Source organism: Clarias gariepinus, chromosome 16 (assembly GCF_024256425.1).
Source record: "Clarias gariepinus isolate MV-2021 ecotype Netherlands chromosome 16, CGAR_prim_01v2, whole genome shotgun sequence".
Taxonomy (NCBI): Eukaryota; Metazoa; Chordata; class Actinopteri; order Siluriformes; family Clariidae; genus Clarias; species Clarias gariepinus.
Window position 1 is genome coordinate 15391139 of NC_071115.1, and position 26394 is coordinate 15417532.

A 26394-nucleotide genomic window follows, 5' to 3' on the forward strand; every position below is an offset into this window, starting at 1 on the left:
TTTGTGATCTTAACGAGCGTGGTGGATTGTAGCGTATCAGAAGACCGGTTAGGTATGTGGGAGCTAAACCATTTAAGGCCTTGTATGTAAGTAACACTATTTTGTAATTAAATCTAAACTGAACAGGTAGCCATTGCAGGGATGATAATATTGGGGTTATATGATCATATTTTCTGGATCTAATGAGAACCCTGGCGGCTGCATTTTGGACTAACTGAAGCTTGTTTATTGAGGATGCAGGACAACCACCTAGTAATGCATTACAATAGTCCAGTCTGGAGGTCATGAATGCATGAACTAGCTGAGCGGATAAGATGCTCCATGTTTTGGCAATATTTTTAAGATCAAAAAAATCTGTTTTTGTGATATTGGAAATATGATTTTCAAAGGACAAGTTACTGTCTAATATTACGCCCAGAACTTATACTGTTGAGCTGGTAGTAACAGTACATCCTTCTAAACGCAGGCTGAATTGTGAAAGCTGTTGTGTGCTGTTTTTTAAGTAATATCTCCATCTTATCTGAATTTAGTAACAAACAGTAACAAACAGAGGTGGAAAGAGTAATAAAATTTTGTACTTAAGTAAAATAACTGTTACTTTAGTGAACTTTTACTGAAGTACAAGTAAAAAGTAAAAAAAAAAGTAAAAAGTAGCTCATTAAAAATTTACTCAGAGTAAAAGTACCTTTTTTTTAACAGCCGGGGTGGGCTGGGGGATGGAATACCCTTGCATAATAAATCTGTTTCCTTTATTGTGCTTAAAATCAAAGTGGTCGCTTAAATATAACCAGGGGTTTTGTTTCATAAGAATTTGTTGGCATTTCACTTTCACCTGTGTCCGCATCACTGGCATCTGTTTTGTCCGTCTCCATCGTTCTTGTGAATTTAGCGCTCAAATTTAGCATTTAGTTTGTTCTCCATGTCCATTAATCAATCAGTGCTGTGGTTTCCGGGGGGGCAATTTTTTTCTTTCCCCGTTGTATTATTTGTAATATTTTTCATTTTCATTTATTTATTTTTTACTCAGTAGCGAATATGATTTAAAATGTAGTGAAGTACAATACTTTAAACAAAACATACTTAAGTAAAAGTAAAATGACAGATTTTTAAAACTACTTTAAAAAGTAGAAGTACACAAAAAATCTACTTAATTACAGTAATGCGAGTAAATGTAATTCATTACTTTCCACCTCTGGTGACAAATAAATAAATCATATCTTATTATAATATCATGGCTGATTAATGTGAGCAAATTTCTGTACAATATTTATCAACAATTTATAGTTTGTAGAGATTAAATGAAAATATCAGCATTTTGCTTCCACAAGTTTATATACAGCGGATTAAACATTTATTTCTTATTTATGTCAAGATGCAAAACAATCTGTTTAGTTCTGAGTGACCTTGGAAATGTTATGCGCCGTTTTATTCCTCCTGGCCGCTAGTTGGCAGTCATGCTCATTAAATTCGTATGAAGAAAGACAACTTAGTGTTTCCGGTTCGGTGGCCATCACGTTCCTGTCTTTGCAGCGGCTTGATCCTTGACAAGTAAGTTCAGAATGTAACGTAAATATATATATATATATGTTTTAAGGTTCTTTATCGTGTATATGGAAATAATCTTAATTTCTTTAACTCGACTTTAATATTCGGTGTATTAGGGCACTTTCGCCTCGAGTGTTTGTGTGTTAATGAATGCGAGCTGAGTGTAAAGCTGACCTTGTACTTGGTTGCTTATGACGGGACCTTCACTCGCTCTCTGCTCATTACTGTGTGTGTCTTATGATAGCTAAATTATGGAGGTTTTATTTTTAAACCTTTAGGTCATTCTGGTATTTAGACAGTTAGCTTTAATGTGATGAATTGTCTGTAATGTAATAAATTGTTACTGGATCATATAAGCCACACATCTTGGTTTTGATTAAAATTAGAATTATGTACTAAGCATGCTTTTTTATGGAAAGGTGCTTATTTTTTATATTAAACGTGATTCGTTGTCATCATCAATTATAAACATGCTTGTTTTTTTGTGGCAGGCATTGAGAGATGTCTGGGCGACGTGTTGCTGTAAAGGCCATTGACTGGCTGGCCTTCGCTGAAAGGGTTCCTCCTAACCAGAAAACGATGTTCAACAACCTGAAGACTCGCAGCGATGCCATTGCTGCCAAGTGCGTGCCGGGGTGGTCCTCTTTGCTGAGAGTTAGATGGATAGATTAAGCACACTTAACTGACTTTAAGAAGATCCTTTCATATTCGTTCTTTGCTAAATTTCTCGTTCAGTGTTGATGTAAACAGCTTTTTCTCTCAGTACTTGAGTAAAAAAAATAATAACTCAGTGTTGATAAGATGGGTAAACAAATCCACTAAAATGGCTAAATACAACCGTGTAAAAAAAAAAACATTAAAATGTACAATAAACAGATAATACACTACACTTTCAGATTTAGTACAGAGCCATGTGACGAGTTCATAGCATTTCTAGTCGCAGGTATCTAAAACAGGGGTAACCACGTGGTTGTTGTTAACAAGTGAGAAATCCTGGCAGTTCTTGATAAGCCTTGACTAGAGGTATTTCGTATGTAAACTGTAGACACTCCTTTAGGTTGCGTTTGACATGGCTTGTAGAGCATGGTGGGTAATCACTTTATCATGGTACTGTGTGTGTATGAACACTCATGAACAGTTTGGGAATATGGGAATTTATTGTTGTTTAAAAAGTAAAACATTAATATTTACATAATTTGTTTTTAAAAAATGCTTTTCTTGAGAGAATGTATGATTTTTTGAATGTATGATTTTTTTTATGCTTTGTTTTGATTGTTTGTCCACCTGAAGTGAGATCTTTTGTTAAACTGTTTTCAGACTTGCCTCACTGCCAGAGAATCCGGCCCCCATTGACTGGAACCATTACAGGAAGGTGGTAGCTAAACCAGGAATGGTGGATGAGTTTGAGAAGAAGGTGTGTTATGTTGGACTTAATGTGACATACTCGTAGTATTCTCTCCAGGCTGTTTCTAAATAGCTCTTCTGCTCTCATTTTTTTTTAGTTTGCTGCTTTGACAGTTCCTAAGCCAGTGGACACTCAGACAGCTAAGATTAACGACCAAGAGCAGGAGGCTGTAAGTGATGCTTAACTACATTTTGTGAATCTGTGAGTTCAAACTTTGAGTTCTGTCCATATTTGTGTGCCTGCATTCCTCATAATATTTTTTTCTTCTTTGTTGCAGAACATAAATGCTGCAGCCTATATTAAGGCATCCATGGGTCGCATTGCTCAGTATGAAAACGAGGTAAATATGGCTATTGTGTTTGAACTCTGTAAGAATCTTTATTCTTTTTTTGCTAGAGGAAAATTAACCATCAGATGCATGAGTTGTGCAAAGCAGACCATATTGCAAAGAATTGAAACTTTATTTAAATAAGAAGTGAAGCAATTTGCAAGTTACTCCTAGGATTGAGTGATGGTGGTTTGTGTCCTTTTTTCAACCGAATACCACACCTGTGTATGGTTGAACTGTGAGTTTGAAGTGTGATAGTCAGAAGAGACCGCGGTGTTGTTTGCCTTTCTCTCTAGTGCATCGCATTAATCCTGTAAAATAAACATTAGAAATCACAGACAGCAAAACATTGTCGAAGTTGCAAATCTCTGTAGGCCAGTCAGTCTGTTTTATCTGCTAACAGTTTCCTTTGTGGTCACAGAGGTATTTTGTGTGTTTTCTAGGGCTGCACTAACGATTATTTTAATAATCGATTAATCTGTCGATAATTTTTTCCGATTAACCAGATAAAAGCCAAAAAAGCCAAGAAAAGCATTCATTTCCCACCCTTTATTCAAAAACTAAACTAAAATCTTTAGAAAGTGCACAAACAGGTTCCTCTACTTCCGCTCGTTATTATTTTTTTTGCTTTGCCCTGTCTGAGGCGCTGAACTATGCTAGCATCAGTGCGCGAGACCGAGTGTGTTGAGTTGAGCTCCGCGCTCAACAAGGTTTTTTTTTTTTTTTTTTTTTTATAATGAAATGTCTCCGTGTCCACGACACAACGAATCGATTATACAATGCGTTGCCAACGCTTTTACTAATCGATTTTTATCGATTCGTTGTTGCAGCCCTCGTGTGTTCTGTTGCTTTGTTGTGTATCTCATAAACCTGTCAGTGAAACCCTGGCACCCAGCAGAAAAATAAAGTTAGCATTCAGTGTAGTGAGCTGAGTGGGGTTACTTTTTAATTGCATATTTCCAAATCTGATTGTTACTCATTTCACAACTCATCTGGCTGTAAGTCTGTACAGAAGTGCTTGCAGGAACACTGAGAACACATAGCCTAGAGGGGATTGAATGCACATAATACAGGTGTGTCAATAGTATAGAAAGTTGTGCATGTGTATCTATATCAGGCCTGGGCAATAAAACAATAATATGTATCACGACAATCGATAACAATTTGTTCGATAAAACGTTTGATATTTTTTAATCTTTGTCGAAAGAAAACAGAGGTTGCGAAGCTAGTTTGGTTGCATTAACAAAGGCACATGCTCTCTGGTAACCTAGCAACATAAGGAGTGATACGCTAACAGCCAATCATGTAACAGTATCACGTTTGGTTGTGCCATATCGTTGTCTCATGCTGGTCTGCTGGATTCCTCCTCATAAGCAGAAAATGAGTGTCGCAGCGAGCGAGGAAATTGTAAATAAAAGGCGAAAAGTCAGCTCGCCAGTATGGAAGTTTTTTTGAAGATAAGTCAGACCAATGTCGTCTGCAAATTATTCAAGACCGTCGTCCCCGCCAAGACTGGTAATACCACGAACTTGATGTACCACCCTAGCCGCTTACCCTTTGGAGCACAGCCGTATTCAACCAACAACATATGTAGCTGCATCACCGCACAAGCAGCAGACCACCATGGAAAGGTACTCTGCATCAGTGCCTTATGACAAACAATTTAAACGATACAAAGATATAACGGATGCAGTGGCATATCATATAGCCAAAGACATGCTTCCGCTTCGCACTGTCCAGAAGCCAGATTATAAAAAGCTTATCCACCTGCTGGACCCACGCCATATTCTTCCTGGCTAAAAGTACTTTTCTATTGCCATTCCTAAGCTGTATGTAATGTACAAGGAATCTGTGCATCAAGAAATATTGTCAGCCAGTAAACTTCCTAGCACTAAACTTGCACTAAATTCTCAGGTTTCTCTGTTGATATTTAACACTTTGCACTATTTTATTACACTTTATTAAGCATTTCTTACATTTTCTTTCATTTTGCACCTTAAATGTTAAGAGATAATTGTTAAGTGTTCATTGTGACTTTAGACTTAGGTTTACATTTTAATTATTTGAGTTTTCCATGGTTGTTGACATTTTTGTCTTAATAACTAAGGGGATTATGATCAGAGGAAGGTTAAGTTTAAAATAAAAATGTTTTAATGTAATATATTTTTTCTTGGTCCTTATTTTAAATAGGTCATAAAAAATATCAGTAATTATCGATATCGACTGATATGAAACATTGATATCATGATACAGTTTTCAGCCATATCGCCCAGCCCTAAACTATATTGTGCAGTACAGCTGTATATATATTGAGTCTTGAGGTGTTCATAATTTCTTTATATGTTGTTTCCAGGTGTTTCTTGTATTTTTAATGTAGTCTTGCAAAATAGTTCTCCAGACTTCCTGAAGACATTTTTGGCTTTCATTTTCCGTACAGTCTCTATACCTGCACTGTTTCAGGAAAATGTTTGTTGGTGAAGAGACACAGTGAACTATGAATCATTTAAGTATAAAAACATCTAACTTAAGACATGAACCAGTGAGAGACTGGTGCAGATGATGACAGATGATCAGGCTGGTGATTAGTGTACTGGTGATGCTGAATGGTTGAAAAAGAGTAAATTAGGTTGTTGCACAATGAAAATTGTGTCTTTGGGCACTTCTCAGCCTTTCAAGAAAATGATAATAAAATATATATACGGCATGTTTGCAAATGGAAAACCAAATGCCTTAAAATGCCTTAAAACATTCATATTTAATAGTCTGAAAAGTTAAGCTAATCAGAAAAGTGTTGTGGCACGTGTCCAACACAAGGCCTAATGACCATATCCAACCTGCAACCTCGTTTTGTTTGGTCTATCTACATAAACTTAACTAAAACGCTGAAAATAGTACACCATTGCTCAACATTTTCTAAACTATCTGGAATTCATAGCACATCCATATTGTAGCAGTTCAATGGTAGTTACCTTAATCTGCTGCATATTTGTGCATAGAGCTGTGTGATTTAATCGATTATGCAATTTAATAAATCTTTTGATTGTTGATTGATTGAATTGACAAGTCAGTTTTGTTTTATTCTGAATTGATTCACATTTTTGTAAGGTTATCTAAATAATTTAACATGTCTAATGTTTTAAAGTTGATGAATTCCTTTAAAATATACAACAGCTTTTGCTTGCGTCTTTCATAAATACTTGCCTTTTGTGAGAGTATTTAAACATTTAACAAACAGCACATGTTAAAGAGCATTTCAGCATTTAAAAAAAACTAAGTATCTTATACTTGAAATCCTGTAAGAAATGTAGCTGCTGAAAACAAATGCATTTGTAGTGCTATTGTATCTTATTAAATTAAATTTCAATTTTTCTCAAAAATATGCAAATATAATTAATATAATTAATATAAAACTGTTTTTCTGTTCTGTCCAATTTAAGATATTTTATATTAATAACATTGCCATGAATTACATTGGTGACCATGAAAAAATATTAAAATTGCATGTAAAAATAAGGCAATAATATAATTTACTATATATTTAGGTCTAATGTTTTTACTGTAAAGATTTATTGTTGCTGAAGTGGTTTTATTTCATCAAAATAAATCCATTAAGTCAATATTGTATTTTAAGGTTTGTCTACAATCTACTATGTCTTATATTGGGTCCTTAGTGTATTCTCTCATACTTACCATATGCATATGGAATAACTGATTTCTTCTCCTATTTCACCTGCAGCTTGAGAAGTTCAAGAACATGGTTCCTTTTGACCAGATGACCATTGAAGACCTGAATGAAGCTTTTCCTGAGACCAAGCTGGACAAAGCAAAACATCCATATTGGCCACACAAGCCTATTTCTGAACTGTAATTTAGTAAATATGAGCTGTTTAACTTAATAAAACGTCAATTACTCAATTAAATTGTTTGGTTCAGTCTGTTAAAAATTTAATGAAAACATGTGAGTGGTTCAGTGTTGTTCTGTATCTGGCTAAACATGAAATAAATAGTTTTTCCTGTGCATTTATTTTATTTACAAAATTTGCACCTATAACACCTATAGCTAGTCTGTAAATACCATATAATTGTTATATTTTAACTTCAACATCGTCTGTGACGTCACGTGTCTCAACCCGCAGGCTGGTTTTGTGTTAGTGTTCATTTTTAATTAACTTTTCAAATTCTTAATGCTTTAATAAGATATTTCGATAAATATCGTTTAAGTGATTTATGGTGAATATTAATAGAGAGTGGGCAATGTATTATGAAGTGAAAAAATAAAAAAATAAATAAAAAGCTTACAGCACCTGGTATTCCCAGGCGGTCTCCCATCCAAGTACTAACCAGGCCCGACCCTGCTTAGCTTCCGAGATCAGACGAGATCGGGCGTTCTCAGGGTGGTATGGCCGTAAGCGAGAGACGAGGTTAAAACACGCCTATTTAAAGATGTCAGCTAACCGCTTTCTAAAATAAATATATTGTAGCGTTTTTACGCCCGGAAAGGATGGTGGAGAGACGAGTTAGTTTACTTGCTATTCACTAAAACACAGTTAACCAGCAGCGTAAAACAACACACCACACATATCCCACATACCCTGGCTGAAGCCACTAAACCAAACACCTTCTCCCAACAGGGTGAACACACAACAGCCCCATCCCGCAAAGCATGATGGTTCCCAAGCGAAACCCCGCCCCCGCCACAATATTGTATTTAAAATATATATGGTTGAATACCGTGTGTACTACCAATGCATATTCATGTGAGCTGATAATTTGTATATTTTGTTAACAATTACTAATTATACACGTTAGGTATATAAAAATAGAGACGTGTGTCATTCAAACTTTGTACCCAGACATCCCCACATTTAGTAATTGTTATGTTGCTAATGTCGTATCCTTAGATATAGACGTAAATATATATATATATATATATATATATATATATATATATATATAAATATATATAGGATAAATATATCCTATTAAAGCATTAAGAATTTGAAAAGTAATGAACACAAGTACTCGGTTAAAGAGATGGTGTTAAAGAGGGCTAGTTGTGAATGCTGGGTGACAGTTAAAGGGTATACATAGACTAGTTATCGGTGTTTTATTTTAAGATACACAGACTAGTTATTGATGTTTTATATGTAGAGGTCAGTAAATCCATTTGTCATCTTCCTATTAAAAGGAAAAAACGCAATTGCACCTACACACATCAATCCATGAACTTTGAACTATAAAAATACTGAAACTATCGACTGATATGCTGTTTCTCTGCTGAATTAGAAAAAAATTATATATCAAGAAAATACCCTGAAATAACAGTGTCAGGTATATTAAAGCATTGACAAATATGAGCAAGTTCACATTTATAGTTATAAGACATACATAAGTTTAAAACTGTGATCTGTGTGCATGTAACTGCAGCAAACACACAAAAACCATACAAAGTGGTATAAAACTGTTGATACAACTGTTGAATTGTTGATTTTAATCAATTCTCCTTATTGATTCTTTTCAATCAAATAATTTGCACATAAAATTTGATAAATGCAAACTATTAATATCTGGAATAGACCAGAAGTACTCTCCCAGGGTTTGGAAAAACGTAAACTACTGTATTTATTTCATGTTTAGCCAGATACAGAACAGCACTGAACCACTCAAATGTTTACATTAATTTTTTCAGACTGAACAAAACAATTTAATTTAGTAATTGATGTTTCATTAAGTTATAAACAATACTGTAGTTAATTACAGCTCAGAAATAGGTTTGTGTAGTCAATATGGATGTTTCTCATTGTCCAGCTTGGTCTCTGGAAAAGCTGCGTTAAGGGTCTTTCAGTGGTCATCTGGTCTCTTTAATGTGTGCTGTTGTTTTTGTGGAAGATGCAAGCAGTTTCTGCAAATCCATTAATCTGCTGTTGAATAGTATGAAGGAATTAATCAACTTTAAAGCATTTAACAGTTTTTGCTTATTTTACTAAACCTACAAAAGAGTGAAGCAATTCAAAATGAAAAAATGGATTCATAAATTCAATTAATAAACCATCAAAAAAAATATTAAATTGCATAACAATTAAATCACACAGTTCCATGCACAAATTGACAGCAGATTATGGTAACTACCACTGGACTGCTACGATAAGGAAGTGTTATAAATACCAGATATTATAGAAAATGTTGAACTAGGATGTTCTATTTTCAGCTTCTTCGTTAAGTTTATGTGGACCAAACAAAGCGAGGCTGCAGGTTGGATTTGTTCATCAGGCCTTGTGTTTGACACATACCATAACACTTTCTTCTGATTAGTTTAACTTTTTGGACTATTAAATATGCATCCTTTAACGCATTCGCGTGTCCCTTTGTAATCATCATGCTGTGTATTCTACTACTGCTTGAGCTGCTGCCGAGAGTGTAAGAATAGGTAGTGCTTGTAATATTTTTGCTCAATATTCCTAACACACCCAGTCTGTCTATGGTGTTTAGTATTGAGATATTAAAAAAACAAGATTCTCTCCAATGCCTATTGTTAAGATTAAAATCTATGCAAGCAGAAAACAAACATTTAATTGTAAAAAAAGGGGAACTGCTAGACAAAAGCTTAAATTATTATTTTTCCTTCTATAAATTAATTTTCATTCACTATGAAAATGATAGTCAAAAAGTCTATAGTTTAGGAAGCTTTAGAGAACAGGCAGTCCTTTAAGAAGCTCCAGAGAACTGTTCCTCAAGCAACATGTGCAGGAATGAGGGGTGACTCAGCATGCTTTCTCTTTCTTTCACACAGACACTCACACACAGACACACACTCACAACTATATACTCTACAATACACATGCTCTATCTATTCAAATATGTATTTTATATAAACTTGTGTGAATGAACTGTACAGTTTTCATGTTGGTAAACTTTCCAACACATGCCAACCAGGTAAGTTGTGAGATGAGTTACTATCAGATTTGGCAATATTAATTTATTTTACTGCTGGGGGGGCATAGTGAGAACGCACAGTTCAAAACAAAACAGCAAAACAGCATTATATTGGCATTGTAACCAATCTCTCTTTCTTTTTGCAGTACACAAAGTTACTGGCAAGCAAAATATCCACTTGGCCTGCTCTTGCAATGCCCTGAAAACTTGTAAGCCTCTCTGGCATTCAGTAGCACCATCTACTGGACAACACGATATTAACAGAGTAGGTGAGTAGACCGTTTCAACCTAAACAATGAAGCCCTTTCAATATGTACTGTGATTTTTTTTTTTTTAACTACTATTGCTACTTTTACTACTAAGACCAATACTACTTCACATTATTATTATTATTATTATTATTATTATTAAAACAACAAAAACAATAATAAAAATTCGACATAGTGTATTTTCAGATAAACAAATCCCTTTTGACTTACTGATCCCTTCAAATAAAATACCCATAACCAGTCTATATATACCATCAAACTCATCCAAACCTCTTTTTACTACCATCTCTAGCGCCAGATCTCTAAATTCACATGTAGGCTGATGTTGTGTTCTGCGCCGGTGGTGTTCATTCTCAGTTAACTTAAAAAAATCTTTATGCTTTGATAAGATAAAGATAAACTTTTAGATTTTTTAAAATTATATATATATATATATATATATATTGTAATTGTATTTGATAGCTAATATCGAAAAGCTTACAGCACCTGGTATTCCCAGGCGGTCTCCCATCCAAGTACTAACCAGGCCCGACCCTGCTTAGCTTCCGAGATCAGACGAGATCGGGCGTTCTCAGGGTGGTATGGCCGTAAGCGAGAGACGAGGTTAAAACATGCCTATTTAAAGATGTCAGCTAACCGCTTTCTAATTTTTTTTTAAATGTATTTAGAACATATATGGTTGAATACCATGGGTACTACCAATGCATATTCATGTGAGCTGATAATTTGTATATTTTGTTAACAATTACTAATTATACACGTTAGGTATATAAAAATAAAGACAAAAGTGTGCAATTTAAACTTTGTACCCAGACATCCCCACATTTATTTCAGACTATAAATCTCCTATGGCATCGCCTTAGTAATTGTTATGTTGCTGATGTCGTATCCTTAAATATGGACGTTTTAACCTCGTCTCTCGATTACGGCCATTATTATATAGTAAACATTTTTTTTATTATTTTATTACAATAAAAAAATTGTTTGTTTTCTGCTTGCATAGATTTCAATCTTAACAATAGGCATTGGAGAGAATCTAGTTTTTTAATAAAAAATAAATATTATACATATATAATATTATATAGCAAGCACTACCTATTCTAACACTCTTGGCAGCAGCTCCAGCAGTAGTAGAATACACCGCATGATGATTACAAAGATACACGCGAATGCGTTAAAGGATGCATATTTAATAGTCCAAAAAGTTAAACTAATCAGAAGGAAGTTTTATGGTATGTGTTAAACACAAGGCCTGATAAACAAATCCAACCTGCAGCCTCGCTTTGTTTGGTCCACATAAACTTAACTAAAAAGCTGAAAATAGTACATCCTAGTTCAACATTTTCTATAATATCTGAAATTTAGACCTTCCTTGATTATGGTAGTTACCATAATCTGCTGTCATGTGAACTTGCTCATATTTGTCAATGCTTTAATATAGCTGACACTGTTATTTCAGGGTATTTTCTTGATATATATTTTTTGTTTTAATTCAGCAGAGAAACAGCATATCAGTCGATCGTTTCAGTATTTTTACAGTTCAATGTTCATGGATTGACGTTTTAGACAGAAGGGGGCGCACAAGGGGCGCTACTAACACTAACACTAACGTTTTCGTGCTTTCGAACAGAAAATACTTATTGTGCGGTGTGTGTGTGTAGGTGCGATCGCGTTTTTCCATCTTTTAATAGGAAGATGACAAATGGATTTACTGACCTCTACATATAAAACATCAATAACTAGTCTGTGTATCTTAAAATAAAACACCGATAACTAGTCTATGTATACCCTTTAACTGTCACCCAGCATTCACAACTAGCCCTCTTTAACACCATCTCTTTAACCGAGTGCTTGTGTTCATTACTTTTCAAATTTTTAATGCTTTAATAAGATATTGAGATACATATCGTTTAGGTGATTTATAATGAATATTAATAGAGACTGTGCAATGTATTATGAAGTGGAAAAAAAAAAAAGCTTACAGCACCTGGTATTCCCAGGCGGTCTCCCATCCAAGTACTAACCAGGCCCGACCCTGCTTAGCTTCCGAGATCAGACGAGATCGGGCGTTCTCAGGGTGGTATGGCCGTAAGCGAGAGACGAGGTTAAAACATGCCTATTTAAAGATGTCAGCTAACCGCTTTCTAGAAAAACTTTCATATATCGAGAACATGAGTAGTTAACAGCTACTAATTATATACGTTTGGTATATGAAAATAGAGACGTGTGTAATTCAAACTTTAAGATGTGTAATTCACATTTGATTTAGACTATAAATCTCCTATTTAAGTAATCCGTATTTAAGGATCCAGTGTCGGCCACATGACGGTTAATAATGTGATACCATAGGAGATCTCAATTAAATGTAAGGATGTCTTTGTACAAACGTTCAAGTTCAAGTAGGCTTTATTGTCATTACAACCATATACAGTTAGTACACAGTGAAACGAAACAACATTTCTCCAGGACCAAGGTGCTACCTGCAACATAAATTTACAACATAAATTAACAGAAACACTAAACTAGCTAACCAAGAGGCCTAGTTAGCTGACTAGCAGAGACAGGACAGAAAGACCTAACATAAATTACAACATAAATTAACAAAAACTAACTAGCTACGTATAACTACAGGTTTTATAGACAACATAAAGTGCATGTGCAAATGTGCAAACAAGAGCAACAACAACAAAGTGACAGTGCGCAACCACGACATAACAGAACATAAAATATGGTGTTAAGGTAGTGGGTAAACATAAACATTCCTTAACACAGCAGCAAGAATTGAGGAATTAGTGCAAAAAGTAGTCCAGTACTATAGTATATAGTAACGTCTATATTTTCATATACCTAACGTATACAATAAGTCGTTTTTATTTAATATATATTTAATAGAATTAACTATGTGTCAGCTCACATATACATACATTTTATTCAACCATATATCTTTTCAATACATTAAATCCCCAGTGACCACTAAAGATGTCAGTAGCCACATCATTGTTGCTGCTATCATGTGACCATACATTTTTGTGCATATTTTTCATGTTAAAGCGTGTATACATTTTTGGGGCCCCTCTATATAAAAAAAAAATATATATATATATATATATGTTAGCACTGTCACCTTGCACCTCCAGGGTCCAGGTTCGATTCCAGCCTCTGTAGGCATGGGGTTTGCATGTACTTCCTGTGCTTGGTGGGTTTCCCTCAGATATTCTGGTTTCCTCCTACAGTCCAGTTGGCACATTTCACATGAACTGAACAATCAAACGTGCATTTCAATTAGAAAAAAAATGTTGAATATTATAAGAACTATAAAACACATCACTACCTGGCTAGCTCTATAATCATATAAAATAACATTTACAGCAGAGTTTTATGTTTTCTTTTTTACTTTGTTCAAGAGGTCAGGAGGAGGTCTGATTTTAACTGGCATACACAAGAGACGGAAATGGTCACAATAGACAATCATGTACGGTAAATGCTGATTAAGCAGCTCAATATAGAATATATTATGGTTTGATCAGGCAAAACAATTTTTGGTTAGCAAAATTTCAGTTATCATTAGTTGGGTCGCAGTGGCAATGGTTTAATTGACGTTTAATCGGTGTGTATTTACACCATATTGTGTATTCACACCACGCTGTGTATTTGCGGGATTTACGCCCTGTGCAACATTCGTCGTAAAATGATTTTAGAATGTTTTTAAAACAGACTCAGAAGTTAAAACATTCTAGTAATTGATTAAAAAAGACAGATAACTCACTAGGGAAGATAAATTAAATGAAAAGCTTACAGCACCTGGTATTCCACTGTTAATGGCAGTTGTGTTTTAGCGTAAATATAAGCTGTAATTTAAATAAAAATATTATTAAAAAACACACAAGGTCAGTTGATCTAAATAAAATCGGCTGGATTTTATTGCAGCAATAAAGCCCAAGTGAGCTTATCCAATTCAAATTGGCCATGTGTCCCTTGTATTTTTATCAGCAATCATTTGATCAGCAGGTGTGTTCCCACAGTGAGAAGCACAATGGGTTCTGCTCTGCTTCCAGATAGCACAAGGTCAAGCTGATCTGGTCTTCTCCCTTTCTTCTCACTGATAGCTCAGACAAACTCAGACTACTGGAAGAGCATGGGTAAGTCTTGCATGTGTGCTATTCATTTATTGTCAACATTTTTATCTTATTTAATTTCTACTTGTTTCTTGCTGAGAGCACCTGCAAGGACAACTGCATCAACAGCATGGACAGTGTGGACTCCCCTTTCTCTCAGTCTGTCGTTAATCGAGCTATACTTGACCAGGTCTAGGTGGAATGCCAAAGATCTTTAAATATAATGAAGTTTTATTAAAGGGCTAACTTATCAGAGAAAGGGTGAGTCCACACTTTTAACACGTATAAGCCATATATGTATATTTTTTTATCGTTTTTTTCTATTTGTTATTAACCATTTTTTTGTATCTATTAGTACAAACATTCTATTAGTCAATGTTCTCTAGTGAAATTCACACAATGGTACTTTTGCACCTGCCATGAGTTTGTTATGGTTTCTTCCAACTTCCACCTGATAAGAGATAATGAGTGTAGCATGACACAGTTACAACGCATATTAGGCACCCCAAAACTTATTCGTACATTCCTTTGTTATCAAACCACTATGTTTCAGTGTAGCCTTGTCACAATAAAGCAAAGCACCTTGTTGAAAAAGTGTCTTACTTATTATTTTATATTCTTATCTAGGTCAGATTGACCTGCTCTCTTACTTTTATGCATCTAATAGTGTGTGAGATTCTCACAATCCAGTGGTGTTGTTTTATAAGTCCCATGTTGGACATTCAATCTTGGCACTAAATGATATTGATATGATGACAAACCTATTTATCAACTGTGAATGTGAGTTTGCTCATATTTTCCATGTTATACTATATTGACAATAATAAATGTGTTAACAATATTTATTGACATTTACAGATGTTTAAATTCAGCAGAGAAACAACATAGCGGTCCCAGTTTAATTGTTTCAGTGTTTTAAGAATGAAACTAGTTTATGAAATGCTGTATCAGGCAGAAGATTGTTCGCAAGGGGGGCAGTACTGACACTAACTAACTTTTTCTGTGCTTTAAAACAGGTCAGGAAGTACATCATGTGCTGTCTGTGTTAGCTTTAGGTGCGACCGCACGTTTTTTAAAATAGGAAGATGACAAATGGATTTACTGATCTCTTAATTTAAAACACATATAACAAGTCTGTATATACTATTCTCATCTAACGTCACTAACAACTACCTCTCTTAAACACCATCTCTAAAGTCACATCTCTAAAGTCTCCGTAGACTGCTTTGGTGTTCTGTGCTGGTGTTTATTTATAATTCTTTTTTTTTTTAATTCTTAATGCTTTAATAAGATATTGAGACAAATATATTTTAGGTAATTTAAATTATAAAGTGAAACAAATAAAAAAGTTTACAGCACCTGGTATTCCCAGGCGGGTCACCCTTCCAAGTACTAACCAGGCCCGACCCTGCTTAGTTTCCGAGATAAGATAAGATCGGGCATGATTCTCAGGGTGGTATGGCCGTAATGCATATGCAGGATGCTTTTTCATCCATATTTCTTCCTTGAAAATGATGATTGACCACTCCAGGTTTTAATAATGCATTTGACAGTTTTTAAACCAATTTTAGTTGTTTCAACAAACTCCTTATTTTTGCTTATTTGCCTGTTTGTTTTTTCTTAATGCAGGACAATAATTTGACCCCAGAGCAACATCTTTGGCCACAACCACAGGATAAGTCTTTTGCCATATATGGAAACATCACTACCTGGCTAACCCTATAACAAAGTTAAATAGTATCCACAGCAAAATTTTATGTTTAACCGTCGTATATCCATGTTGTCAACTTTAACTGATTAATTTGCTCACATAAGAGAGTATGTAATTGGTCAAAGAAAACAGTCGATACCGTAATACCGTAAGTGCTGATTAACCATGATTGGTCACAATGGACAGTCGAGGTACCGAGAATGCTGAATAAGCAGTACAGAATACGTACACATCTGAATTAATGCTAGTCATGTGTGTAGTGGAGTCTAAACAAAATAAACGTGCGTTTACGCTGTTTAGACTCCACTACAGCCCCGGTGTCATTTGTCAAGTGCTTTCGTTCTTCATTTCTTTTTTATATCGGTTACCATTAGTTGCGTCGCAGTGCCACCTTTTTTAAAATGACGTTTATTCGCGGTGTATTTTTTAGGATTTATGTGCACCATTCGTCGCATTTGTGAGTAAGTGAGGCGACTTTGGAACGTTTCAAAACCGACTCAGAAGTAAAAATAGTTTTGAAATGTTCTCGTTATTGATTCAAAATGACTTTTAGTAATTATAATGGAAGGGAAACTAAATGAAAAAGCTTACAGCACCTGGTATTCCCAGGCGGTCTCCCATCCAAGTACTAACCAGGCCCGACCCTGCTTAGCTTCCGAGATCAGACGAGATCGGGCGTTCTCAGGGTGGTATGGCCGTAAGCGAGAGACGAGGTTAAAACACGCCTATTTAAAGATGTCAGCTAACCGCTCTCCTCAAAAAAACTTTTATGTATTGAGAATATAAGTAGATAACAGCTACTAATTATATACGTTAGGTATATGAAAATAGAGGACCATGTAATTCGAACTTTGTACCCAAACATCTTCATTTCCTACAGCATCACCTTAGTAATCGTTATGTAAGTAATCCGTATTTAAAGGTCCCACGGCCACATGACGGTTAATATTGTGATACCACAGGAGGTAGTCTGAAGTAAATGTTAGGACGTCTCACACACGCCATTAATGTTCTCAATACATTGGAGTTTTTCTAAAGAGCGATTGGTTGATATTTTTAAATAGACGTATTTTAGCTTCGTCTCTGGCTTACGGCCATACCACCCTGAGAACGCCCGATCTCGTCTGATCTCGAAAGCTAAGCAGGGTCGGGCCTGGTTAGTACTTGGATGGGAGACCGCCTGGGAATACCAGGTGCTGTAAGCTTTTAGATTTTTCTTTTTAGTTTATAATACATTGCCCAGTCTCTATTAATAGATATTCACCATATCCAAAAAATATTTATCTCAGTATCCTTAATATCAATATAATTAATATATTATAGCATTAAGGATGAACACCAGCACAGAGCACCACACCAGCCTAGTTATAAATATTTATAAATATATGTTTTTTCTACTTATTTGATTATTATTATTATAAAAAAAAAATCACAACACAATATTTAAAGGACTATATTGTCGCTTGAAGCTATGAACTGTACTATTTACTCCTTTAATATCTTGATGTGCAGCAGGTGGCGCTACTGAATACTGGACGCCAGAGAGACTTTAACGTTTTCAGAGCATTCCAAACGCAGGACGAATGGATATTTTGCTTGCCATCAGCTGTGTGTACTGCGCACAGAAACACAGATTTGTTATAATGCTGATATAATGCTTTGTTGGGTTTCTGTGTTCTCAGTGAACCTGAAGATTTAGTTGGGTCTCTAACCTTCAGACGCCAGGCCAGGCTGTTGGTGATTTACACCATCTGTGCAACATTTTCTAAAACCATGGACACAGACATAAGTTACATAGCTTTTTTTTTTTTCCTAAATAAGTTTTTTTTGCTCTGCCATGTTTGTAGATGTTTGCCTTGGATTGTATAGCCGGGTTGTCCACTTTTGTGTTTGCAGTTTTCTGTAGGCTACATGCCAGCACTCTTTTTCCAAAATCCAAACACAATCCAGCAACTGCTTAAAACAGATTACCTTTATTTTCTTTACCACATGGTTTCACATGTGATTATTCTGCCAGTCTTTCTCCTTCCACAGCACCTGCTGTTGCTTTCTGCTTCACGTGAGCGCTGGTGTTTCCAGGGAGAAAAGCAGAGGCAGTAAAGTGGCTGCGAAGGAACAAAGACAGATTGAGATAAGAGGCGAGAGGGCTGAACTGCATGAGGTGCCGCTCACATGGACTGCCAGGTGGGAGCTGTCAGAATAGAGCAGGCTCTTTTTGAGGATTAAAAAAAATAACCTTTATGTATTTCCTGGTTTAACCAAATTCAAGGTCTAAAGTAGACAAACAATAGCCACTGTCAAGTATTTTCAAAAACTAGTCATTTGTGTGTGTGTGTGTGTGTGTGTGTGTGTGTATATATATATATATATATATATATATATATATATATATATATATATATACACACACATACATTATATATAATACATGTATGTATTCCTGAAACACTCATGGAAATCTGATATTTGTGTTTAGATAACACGAAATAGGAATTAAAACAAAGTGGCAATCCCAGAAACAGAAGGAATGTGTTAAAGAATTAAAGACCATTACACCACATCATTGTTGGATTCTCAGATGGTGCTGATAAATTTTCTGTAACAGTAGCTCTGACTGCCTAGTGCTGCCCAAAATGCAAACCACATGTTGATATTAATGTGTTTGTTTAATACGTTATTGTCTCTGTAGTAACAGAAACATTTTCCCCCTTTTGCCGAGAGACTGCAGCATCAAATCCTAAAAATGCCACAGAATTTATGACTGGAAATAAAATTGGCTGTGCTCATGTTACATGGTACTTTTTTTTCTCCTATGTTAGTCACTGCAACACTGAGCATCTGTAAGTTCATATAAGTTGAAAACGACAGTACGTTCTTCTGAGTGTGTAATGCCCCTGTGTGATGTAGCATGAATAGCACTTTGAAAAAATGCAGCTGGCCAGTGTTAAAGGTATAATTTTTCTGCTACAGGAAAGTCTTAGAATGGAAAACATTATACAGGTAGTAGGAGCCAACTTCTTTTCAAGACATTTCACAACAGCAAACATAAATATAAATGAATAAAGTGTATAATGTATTGCTCTTTAATTAAAATAATTGTAATCTTTAGTAAAATTATATTGTATAAAAAAAACATGATAAAATCTTTTAATTAAGTAATATCGCACAAGAGGGAGTGCTGTACTGCTGGATATCAGCACGGTTGTGATGCGGTCATAGGCATTACAGCTATGCCATAATAATTAAAAAATAATAATTGCTATTATTAAAAAAAAAATTATGCCCTCAAGGGTCATATTGCTGTTAATGGTTTTGCAAACACCATTTATCATGATTTTTTTCTTTTTTCAACCAGTTATTTTGTCCCCGCCAACATATATCCTTCCAAGCCTGGAAAAATAAAACATGGAGATGGTGGACAGTCCTGTACATCTTGCAAGTTACTCTTTATATTTTAATAAGGGGTAAGGCAGTGGTTTGCAATTCAGTGCTGTGTTATGAGTTGTGTAGTTTTGTAGGCATAAATAAAATCACATAGAGGGTTCACAGACATTTTTAGAACAACCTAGAAGCAATTATTAAGGAGTCAAAGTGACCGAAAATGACCTAACGTTATCAAATGTGTTTTCTTGCTACAAGTGCTTCTGTGACTGGTTTTGATTTTTTTTGGCAGCCCTTTACTCTCTCGTCAGTGCTGCGGACCATACAGACCTCAACGCTGCAACCGACAGTTAGCGTAATTAAAAGTTGTTATGAGGACTAGGATGGAGAGTGATACATACTGTAGTTAAACATCTGAGTAGTGTTAATGTCACCACTCATGGATGTCCTCTCGTTCAATCAGATTTCTCAGTCGGAACTAACTGATGTATAAAAGAAAATAATTAACTTTAATGTGGTAACAGTATTACACAACTCGTCCGTTGACTGTTATACTGTAACATTGCAGCCCTCATGTTTCAGTCCTTAATTATGATGCCAGAAGACTCTAATAATGATGCTAAATAGACTCTAAGACTCTCTAATGCATAGATTCAACACTGCTGGAAACATTCCTTAGAGATTTAAGTCCAAATTGACATGATAGCATGATGAAGTTGCTGCAGTTTTGATGGCTGCACATCCATGATGTGAATTTTCTGTTCCACCATGTCCCAGAGGTCCTCTTTTGGATTGAGATCTGTTGACTGTGAAGGAGATTTGAGTAAAGTAAACCAGGTTGGGATTATTTTAGCTTTGTGGTGTGTTATCCTGCTGGTCATAAAACGATGGACATGGTCAGCATGCTGTGGCATTAAAATCGTGCTCAAAGGGGGTCCAAATTGTGCTAAAAAAATATACCTCATACCGTTATACCACCAGCGGGAACTGTTGATACAAGTCAGGATGTATCCATGCTTTCATGTGTCAATTTCAACCTTTGAAATCATTGAAATGCCACAGCAGAAACCAAGACTCATCAGACCAGGCAGCATTTTCCAGCTTCTATTATGCAATTTTGGTAAGCCCATGTGAATTGTAGCCTTAAGTATCTGTTCTTAGCTAACAGGAGTGGCAGCCAGTATGTTCTTCTGCCATCTTTTTCAATGTGTTGTGCATTCAGAGATGCTCTTTGGCATACCTCAATTGTAATGAGATTTGAGTTACTGTTGTTTTTCTATCAGCTCAAACAAGTCTGGCCATTTTCCTTTGACCTCTGGCATCAGGAAAGATTTTTTCACCCAGAGAACAGATACTCACTCTTTTTAGACAATTCACTGTAAACCCTAAGGATAGTTATGAAAAAATATATGAAAATCTGAGCACATCAGCAATTTTGAAAAGACCAGCCCATCTGGTACCAACAACCATGCCATGGTCAAATCACATTTCTTCCTGGATATAAGTATTCATTCTAATACTCTGTTTAAATAAAAAATATTTTAAAGTTCAATTAACATTTAGGGAAAAATTATTATTGAATATATATTTTTTTTTTATATTATTTTTTTATAAGATGAATACTGTTAAGGATATATTGGACGAAGACTAAGATGTCCAGAAATAGATTGGCTTAATGATGGCCGCCATCGGAGCCAAGCCAGATTTATTCACATGCTTTGGTCCTCCACATTCCTGGCTAAATTTCACATTTGGTCATCTATGCATTTTGGGCTGTATGATAATACTAGTAATAATACTAAATTAGTCATTAGTAATAATACTAAATTATTATACAAGACTGTATAATCATTTAGTATAGTATTAATATTATGTTAAATCATGTCAGAATTTTCTTTGATTATTAAAGTATTGCTTTAGTGTTAAACATTTACTTACATTACTTATATTACTTAAATAAAAAACAAAATGAAAGTGTTACTACACATACAGCTTTTTAATGCATCGTTACTGTTTTCTTGGTAGTTGGTTAGCAAGCTTATACATAATAATGCATATCAGATTTTAAAGTATTGTAAAAATGTTTTTGCCATATTGCCATGCCCAGTGTACAATTTACAGACATCCATTAGTGTTAAAATATAATAGTTATGAATCTGCTTTCATATTAAACAGGTGAAAATCCTCACATAATGAGTCCTGCAATTATAAAAGCAGATATGCTTTAGAGTAGTCTGGCAGGCCACTATGTCCTTGAGATGGCTTTTTGCCAGTAAAACTGTTTATACTTCATCCGTATGTCGATACAATTAATATATACTGTTTCACACAACCACAGAACATGGCTGCCTTAAAATGACATAGCTTTGTGTCCGGTTAAAGGGAACTGACGGATTCACCAAACACCAGTTCTGACTGATGGTAAACACAGACTATGATGAAGCCAACGTCATGTGCTTCCCATTAGCCTCCCCACCAGTCGTCAGTATGACAAGCAGCTCTTCTGTCCGCAAAAGAAAGAAATGATTGTCATTGTCATCCTCCTTCACTCAGCAGCACGAGGTCAGGGGGTGTCAGAGAGAGATTTGCTTTTAATGAAAAGAAGAATCCAGGCATGGTCTTGCAGTGCAGTTGTTCCAGTTCTTTTTATTGTTTAAATGCATATCACAGGCTGTGTGTCTGTAATCCCCATGGGTTCATATTGGAAGAGAGAGTGGTGGCACAGCATTAATAAGACAGTATTAGTGTTCTTTCTGCTCAACCCAATCTGTCAAAGAACAAGACTAGCACTTTTTAGCAACAGAACAATGTATACCTGCTTGTGTCCTTCAGTGACCAGGCGCATTGCTTATCTAAAGCATACACCTGCAGGGACACAATGGTTCTTTCTTTTTTGTTCGCTCACATTTACAAGAGCATGCCCACCCACATGCTCTTAATAATGTTCAGTTACATTTGGCAAATGAAACTAAACACATTGGAATGAAAGCTTATGCTTTTCTGCAGTATACTTTATCTTCTTTCTGTATTAGGAAATCTCACCAGATCAACCCCCTTAGCATGGCCACCTGCCAGTCTGATATGTTGCCATAAAATAAAGACTGTTTATCTATAGGGGATATTCAATCATGTGCAGTGGCATGTGCAGGGTACCCTCTCTCTCCCTCTCTCTTTCTCATTCTCTCTCTCTTGCTTATGGGTCATACCACTTAATATACAAACCCCTGCCAGGTTTGCCAGGTTTTGGACCAGACAGGAGATGATTCATCACATCTTACTGTCTACTCCATCTACAGTACCACGTGAAAGCACACCGACTCAACGTGCTGATTGACAATACCCAATCTGAGCAGTGAATGTCCCCATTCAGTTACATAACACTACCACTCTAAATTCTTGTATTTTTCTCTGTGTTGTCTGCCTAGTGAAAGGACCCAGGGTCAGAAATGCCCTGCACTGATGCAATCAGACTTTTGACTTTTAATCTGTAGCAGATTATGTCAGCAGTTTGGTCCTTCAGGTTACTAATTGTTTTATACCCCACACTGATTTACAGACAGCATGTCTAAACATAAACAAAGTGCTCCTGCATCATATTCTAGTTTGGCTTAGTGTCAGCACTCATTTCTCTTTTGCCTAATAGAAAAAAAGTAATGCAATAAGGAGTGGTGTAGAGGAAGGGAGGGAAAGTCCTTATGGATTTAGAAGCGGTGGTGCATGTAAAAGTAGTGAAGATTTGTCTTAAGACATTGGCAAAAAGCCTATACACTGTAAATGAACTGCAGCATGATAAAAAAAAAGTGTCAGTGACAGTAATGAGCTTTACCACACCAACTCAGCAACATTTAACAGACAACCGTTGCCCGCATTGTAATGATCTTTCTTTATAGCTTGTGTTCGACAGTAAAGTCTGGCTCTGTTCCTATTTCACTGTGGGTTTGATGTGACTTATTGGTTTGTCTGTACCAGCGCTAAAAGATGAGGGTAGTAGTTATAACTTGATTTGTGAGATGAACATGACTAAACCAGTAAATCACTGTTCTCTTTCTATGTATTTGCAGAATGGAAAATGATTGATCATGGTTGTGTTTAAATATTACACATACATTAATGGAGTTAATTAAATATCTTTAGTAAGTATAAAATAAATGTCTGCAATTATTCCTTTATTACCAGCATTGTAATTAGATCATTTGAACATATTTTATCTTACCTTAGAGACAGAAGAGAATACTCTGATTCAGAGGCTTTTTCTTTGTCATTTTCATGCTTTTAAAATGAAAGGCCACGTTTTAACTACCTAAGATATAATATGTACTTAATATGCCTCTTAACAAGAGAGGAATGTGTAAAAAGGAATGATTAACTGAATAGCCAGACAGCTTAATAATGAAAACAAAGGGGATGAGTAAAACAATGATATGCAGTGTACAGTGTGAGAGAGCAAAGAATCATTCAAGTAAAGGTGGAGAGAAACAAATTGCATGACAGCAACAGTACAGGAACTTACTGCTGGGCCATTTTTACATACACTATTATATTCACTGTCTTTCCCAAGTGAGCCAGTTGGAGCTATGCTGCTTTGTTTGAGGGTGTGCAAAAGCTGCTCTGGGGGCAGCAAACATGCATGTGTTGTGAATTTCTTGTTCTTTTGCCATAGCGACAGATGTACATAAATACAAACTCTGAGAAAAAGGACCAAGGGACCTCATTATTTAAATTTCAAGGGAATTTATAAAAAAAAAATAAAAATAAAAGCATTCACAGAGTGTCTATCTAATTAACTCATACTTCAGTAGTCCTCAGTACAGTATGCATGTGTTTTTCAAAAATATGTTAGCATTATTTTTAATAGGGTTCCCTGGAATATTGGCCAAGAAATACATCTTAACTAAGATTTGTTGTAGACCACAGAATTGCAAAATAAGACATTTGGTGTGCTGACATATTTAAATTTAAGGCAATTGAATGAGATTGTGATGTAAGCTATATGCTTTTACCTAAAAATATACTGAAAAAAATAATTTGTTGTCCTTAAGTACACAATGTCAAAGTCAAATATCAGTGATAAAAATCATGTTACAAGCCCATCTTAAATGCTCAGCTGTGGTTTAGGATTATTATTCTGGGAGACTTAAGAAATATAATAGTTTGTTGGCAACTATACTGTTATGATGGATGTAATTTATTTCCTCTCTAACTTGTACCGTGCCTTAACATCCGTTTTTGAGTGAGGATGATTTAGAAAAAGACGTTGAGGCTATCGATGGTTACTTGGTCAAACATTAAAGGTTTATCATGGAAGCTGCAGGATTAAATTTTAGTGTTAATTCTTTATGTATTCCATAAATGCTCACCTTCCGTGCTAAACCTATTTTGTTATATCTGAATAAATGCTTGTTTGTAGTAAGAACTAAGAATTGAGAAGGATAGATAGATAGATAGATTACTTTGTTAATTATAGGGAAGGAAAGGAAATGTTATTGTTCTATCACAGTTGTTAAATTATACAACAAATAAGCAAACAAGACAAAATTGCAATGAGAAATGGATAAAGTAAAAAAAAACAAGATATACTGTTTACAATGTAAGGTACATTAATGAGATAAAAATGGTGTTAAATAATAAGAATATACTGTTGCTATGTACATGTGCATGATGATTGTACATATATGTGGGATATTAGGTAACTGTACATAAGATGCACCAGCAAGTTAATATAATATCAATAGAGATAGAAGCCAGTACGTATTATTATGGGATGCTATTCAGAAAAGGTAATATGTGGCTTGAAAAGTAGCATGACTTCAGCGTTCTTCTGAGTAAGCTCTGATTGGCTGCTCGGTGCAATGGGCGTGGTCTAATTTCTCCCCGTTTCACCTCAGTCACAGTGAAGGCGGTAAATAGACTGGAGGACACACCGAGCAGCACAACGCGCGAGCAGGCAGGTGTGTGCGCGCGCGAGTGAATCGGTGAGAGAGTACAGCCTTACGATTCTTTAAAAGCAAGAACTGATCAGATATACATCAATGATATAATCAAAGCAATCCTGCGGACGCAATGAGGGCGGGAGCTGGTGGACGCAGTGCGCTTTAAAAAAAAAAAAAGAAGAAGAAGAAGAAGGTAAGCAGACGTTTACTTGAGCGCATGGATGCGTGTGATTTGTCTCAGCTGGTAGTGAAGGCACATTGAGTTCCCAGCGCGGTTGCTGGTATCGGAGACACGAAACTGTTATTTCTGTGCTGAGTATCTCGTTGTGTTGATGTGGCTGAATATATACACGAAAGCTGTGTCCTTCTATTTTGTGTTGCCATGAACGTAAAATAGGAAGACGTCCACTAACAGGAATAATAAGTGACCATGGCATGTCGAGCATCGGATCCTTTGTGTCAGGCTGTTTGTGCTCGCTTTTGCACAGGAATTGCACATATTCAAGGTTTTCAATGCTGCAAACACACACGCACAGGGAAGGGTCATAAACACAGACTTTGAGTTACAGGGCTATCAGATCAGCACCTTCACTGATCAATGCAAGTGCAAATCCTGACAAGCTGATCAATGCCCTGCTCCCATGATTGAAGGAAGCCAATGGCTCTATTTCCAGAATCACTAAAAGAGTTGAGCAAAATATTAAAGTAACAGTATTTTAGTAAGTAAGACTGGAGTCTTGAGATGATCTCAGCTTTAAATGTCCACATCCTGTTCTC

The 26394-nt window shown here is 35.6% G+C and overlaps 1 protein-coding gene, 5 non-coding genes and 1 pseudogene across 6 annotated transcripts; 2 read left to right on the forward strand and 5 right to left on the reverse strand.

Annotated features, from left to right (window-relative positions):
- The first annotated feature begins 1474 nt into the window (after positions 1-1474).
- On the forward strand, positions 1475-7296 carry atp5pd (ATP synthase peripheral stalk subunit d). The gene is made up of 6 exons (XM_053514077.1): positions 1475-1548; positions 2037-2168; positions 2863-2959; positions 3048-3119; positions 3228-3290; positions 7015-7296. Exons 2-6 carry the CDS (start codon positions 2047-2049, stop codon positions 7144-7146), a joined length of 486 nt encoding a protein of 161 aa, XP_053370052.1. The 5' UTR covers positions 1475-1548; positions 2037-2046; the 3' UTR covers positions 7147-7296.
- A 274-nt stretch (positions 7297-7570) lies between these two features.
- LOC128545121 (5S ribosomal RNA) lies at positions 7571-7689 on the reverse strand. Its single transcript, XR_008365836.1, has one exon. It is a non-coding gene; the product is annotated as a 5S ribosomal RNA (ribosomal RNA).
- A 3265-nt stretch (positions 7690-10954) lies between these two features.
- LOC128545130 (5S ribosomal RNA) lies at positions 10955-11073 on the reverse strand. The gene has a single exon (XR_008365843.1). It is a non-coding gene; the product is annotated as a 5S ribosomal RNA (ribosomal RNA).
- Positions 11074-12455: 1382 nt separating this feature from the next.
- LOC128545139 (5S ribosomal RNA) lies at positions 12456-12574 on the reverse strand. The gene has a single exon (XR_008365851.1). It is a non-coding gene; the product is annotated as a 5S ribosomal RNA (ribosomal RNA).
- A 3368-nt stretch (positions 12575-15942) lies between these two features.
- On the reverse strand, positions 15943-16065 carry LOC128545123 (uncharacterized; annotated as a pseudogene).
- An 825-nt stretch (positions 16066-16890) lies between these two features.
- Positions 16891-17009, reverse strand: LOC128545140 (5S ribosomal RNA). The gene has a single exon (XR_008365852.1). It is a non-coding gene; the product is annotated as a 5S ribosomal RNA (ribosomal RNA).
- A 383-nt stretch (positions 17010-17392) lies between these two features.
- On the forward strand, positions 17393-17511 carry LOC128545122 (5S ribosomal RNA). The gene has a single exon (XR_008365837.1). It is a non-coding gene; the product is annotated as a 5S ribosomal RNA (ribosomal RNA).
- Positions 17512-26394: the final 8883 nt, after the last annotated feature.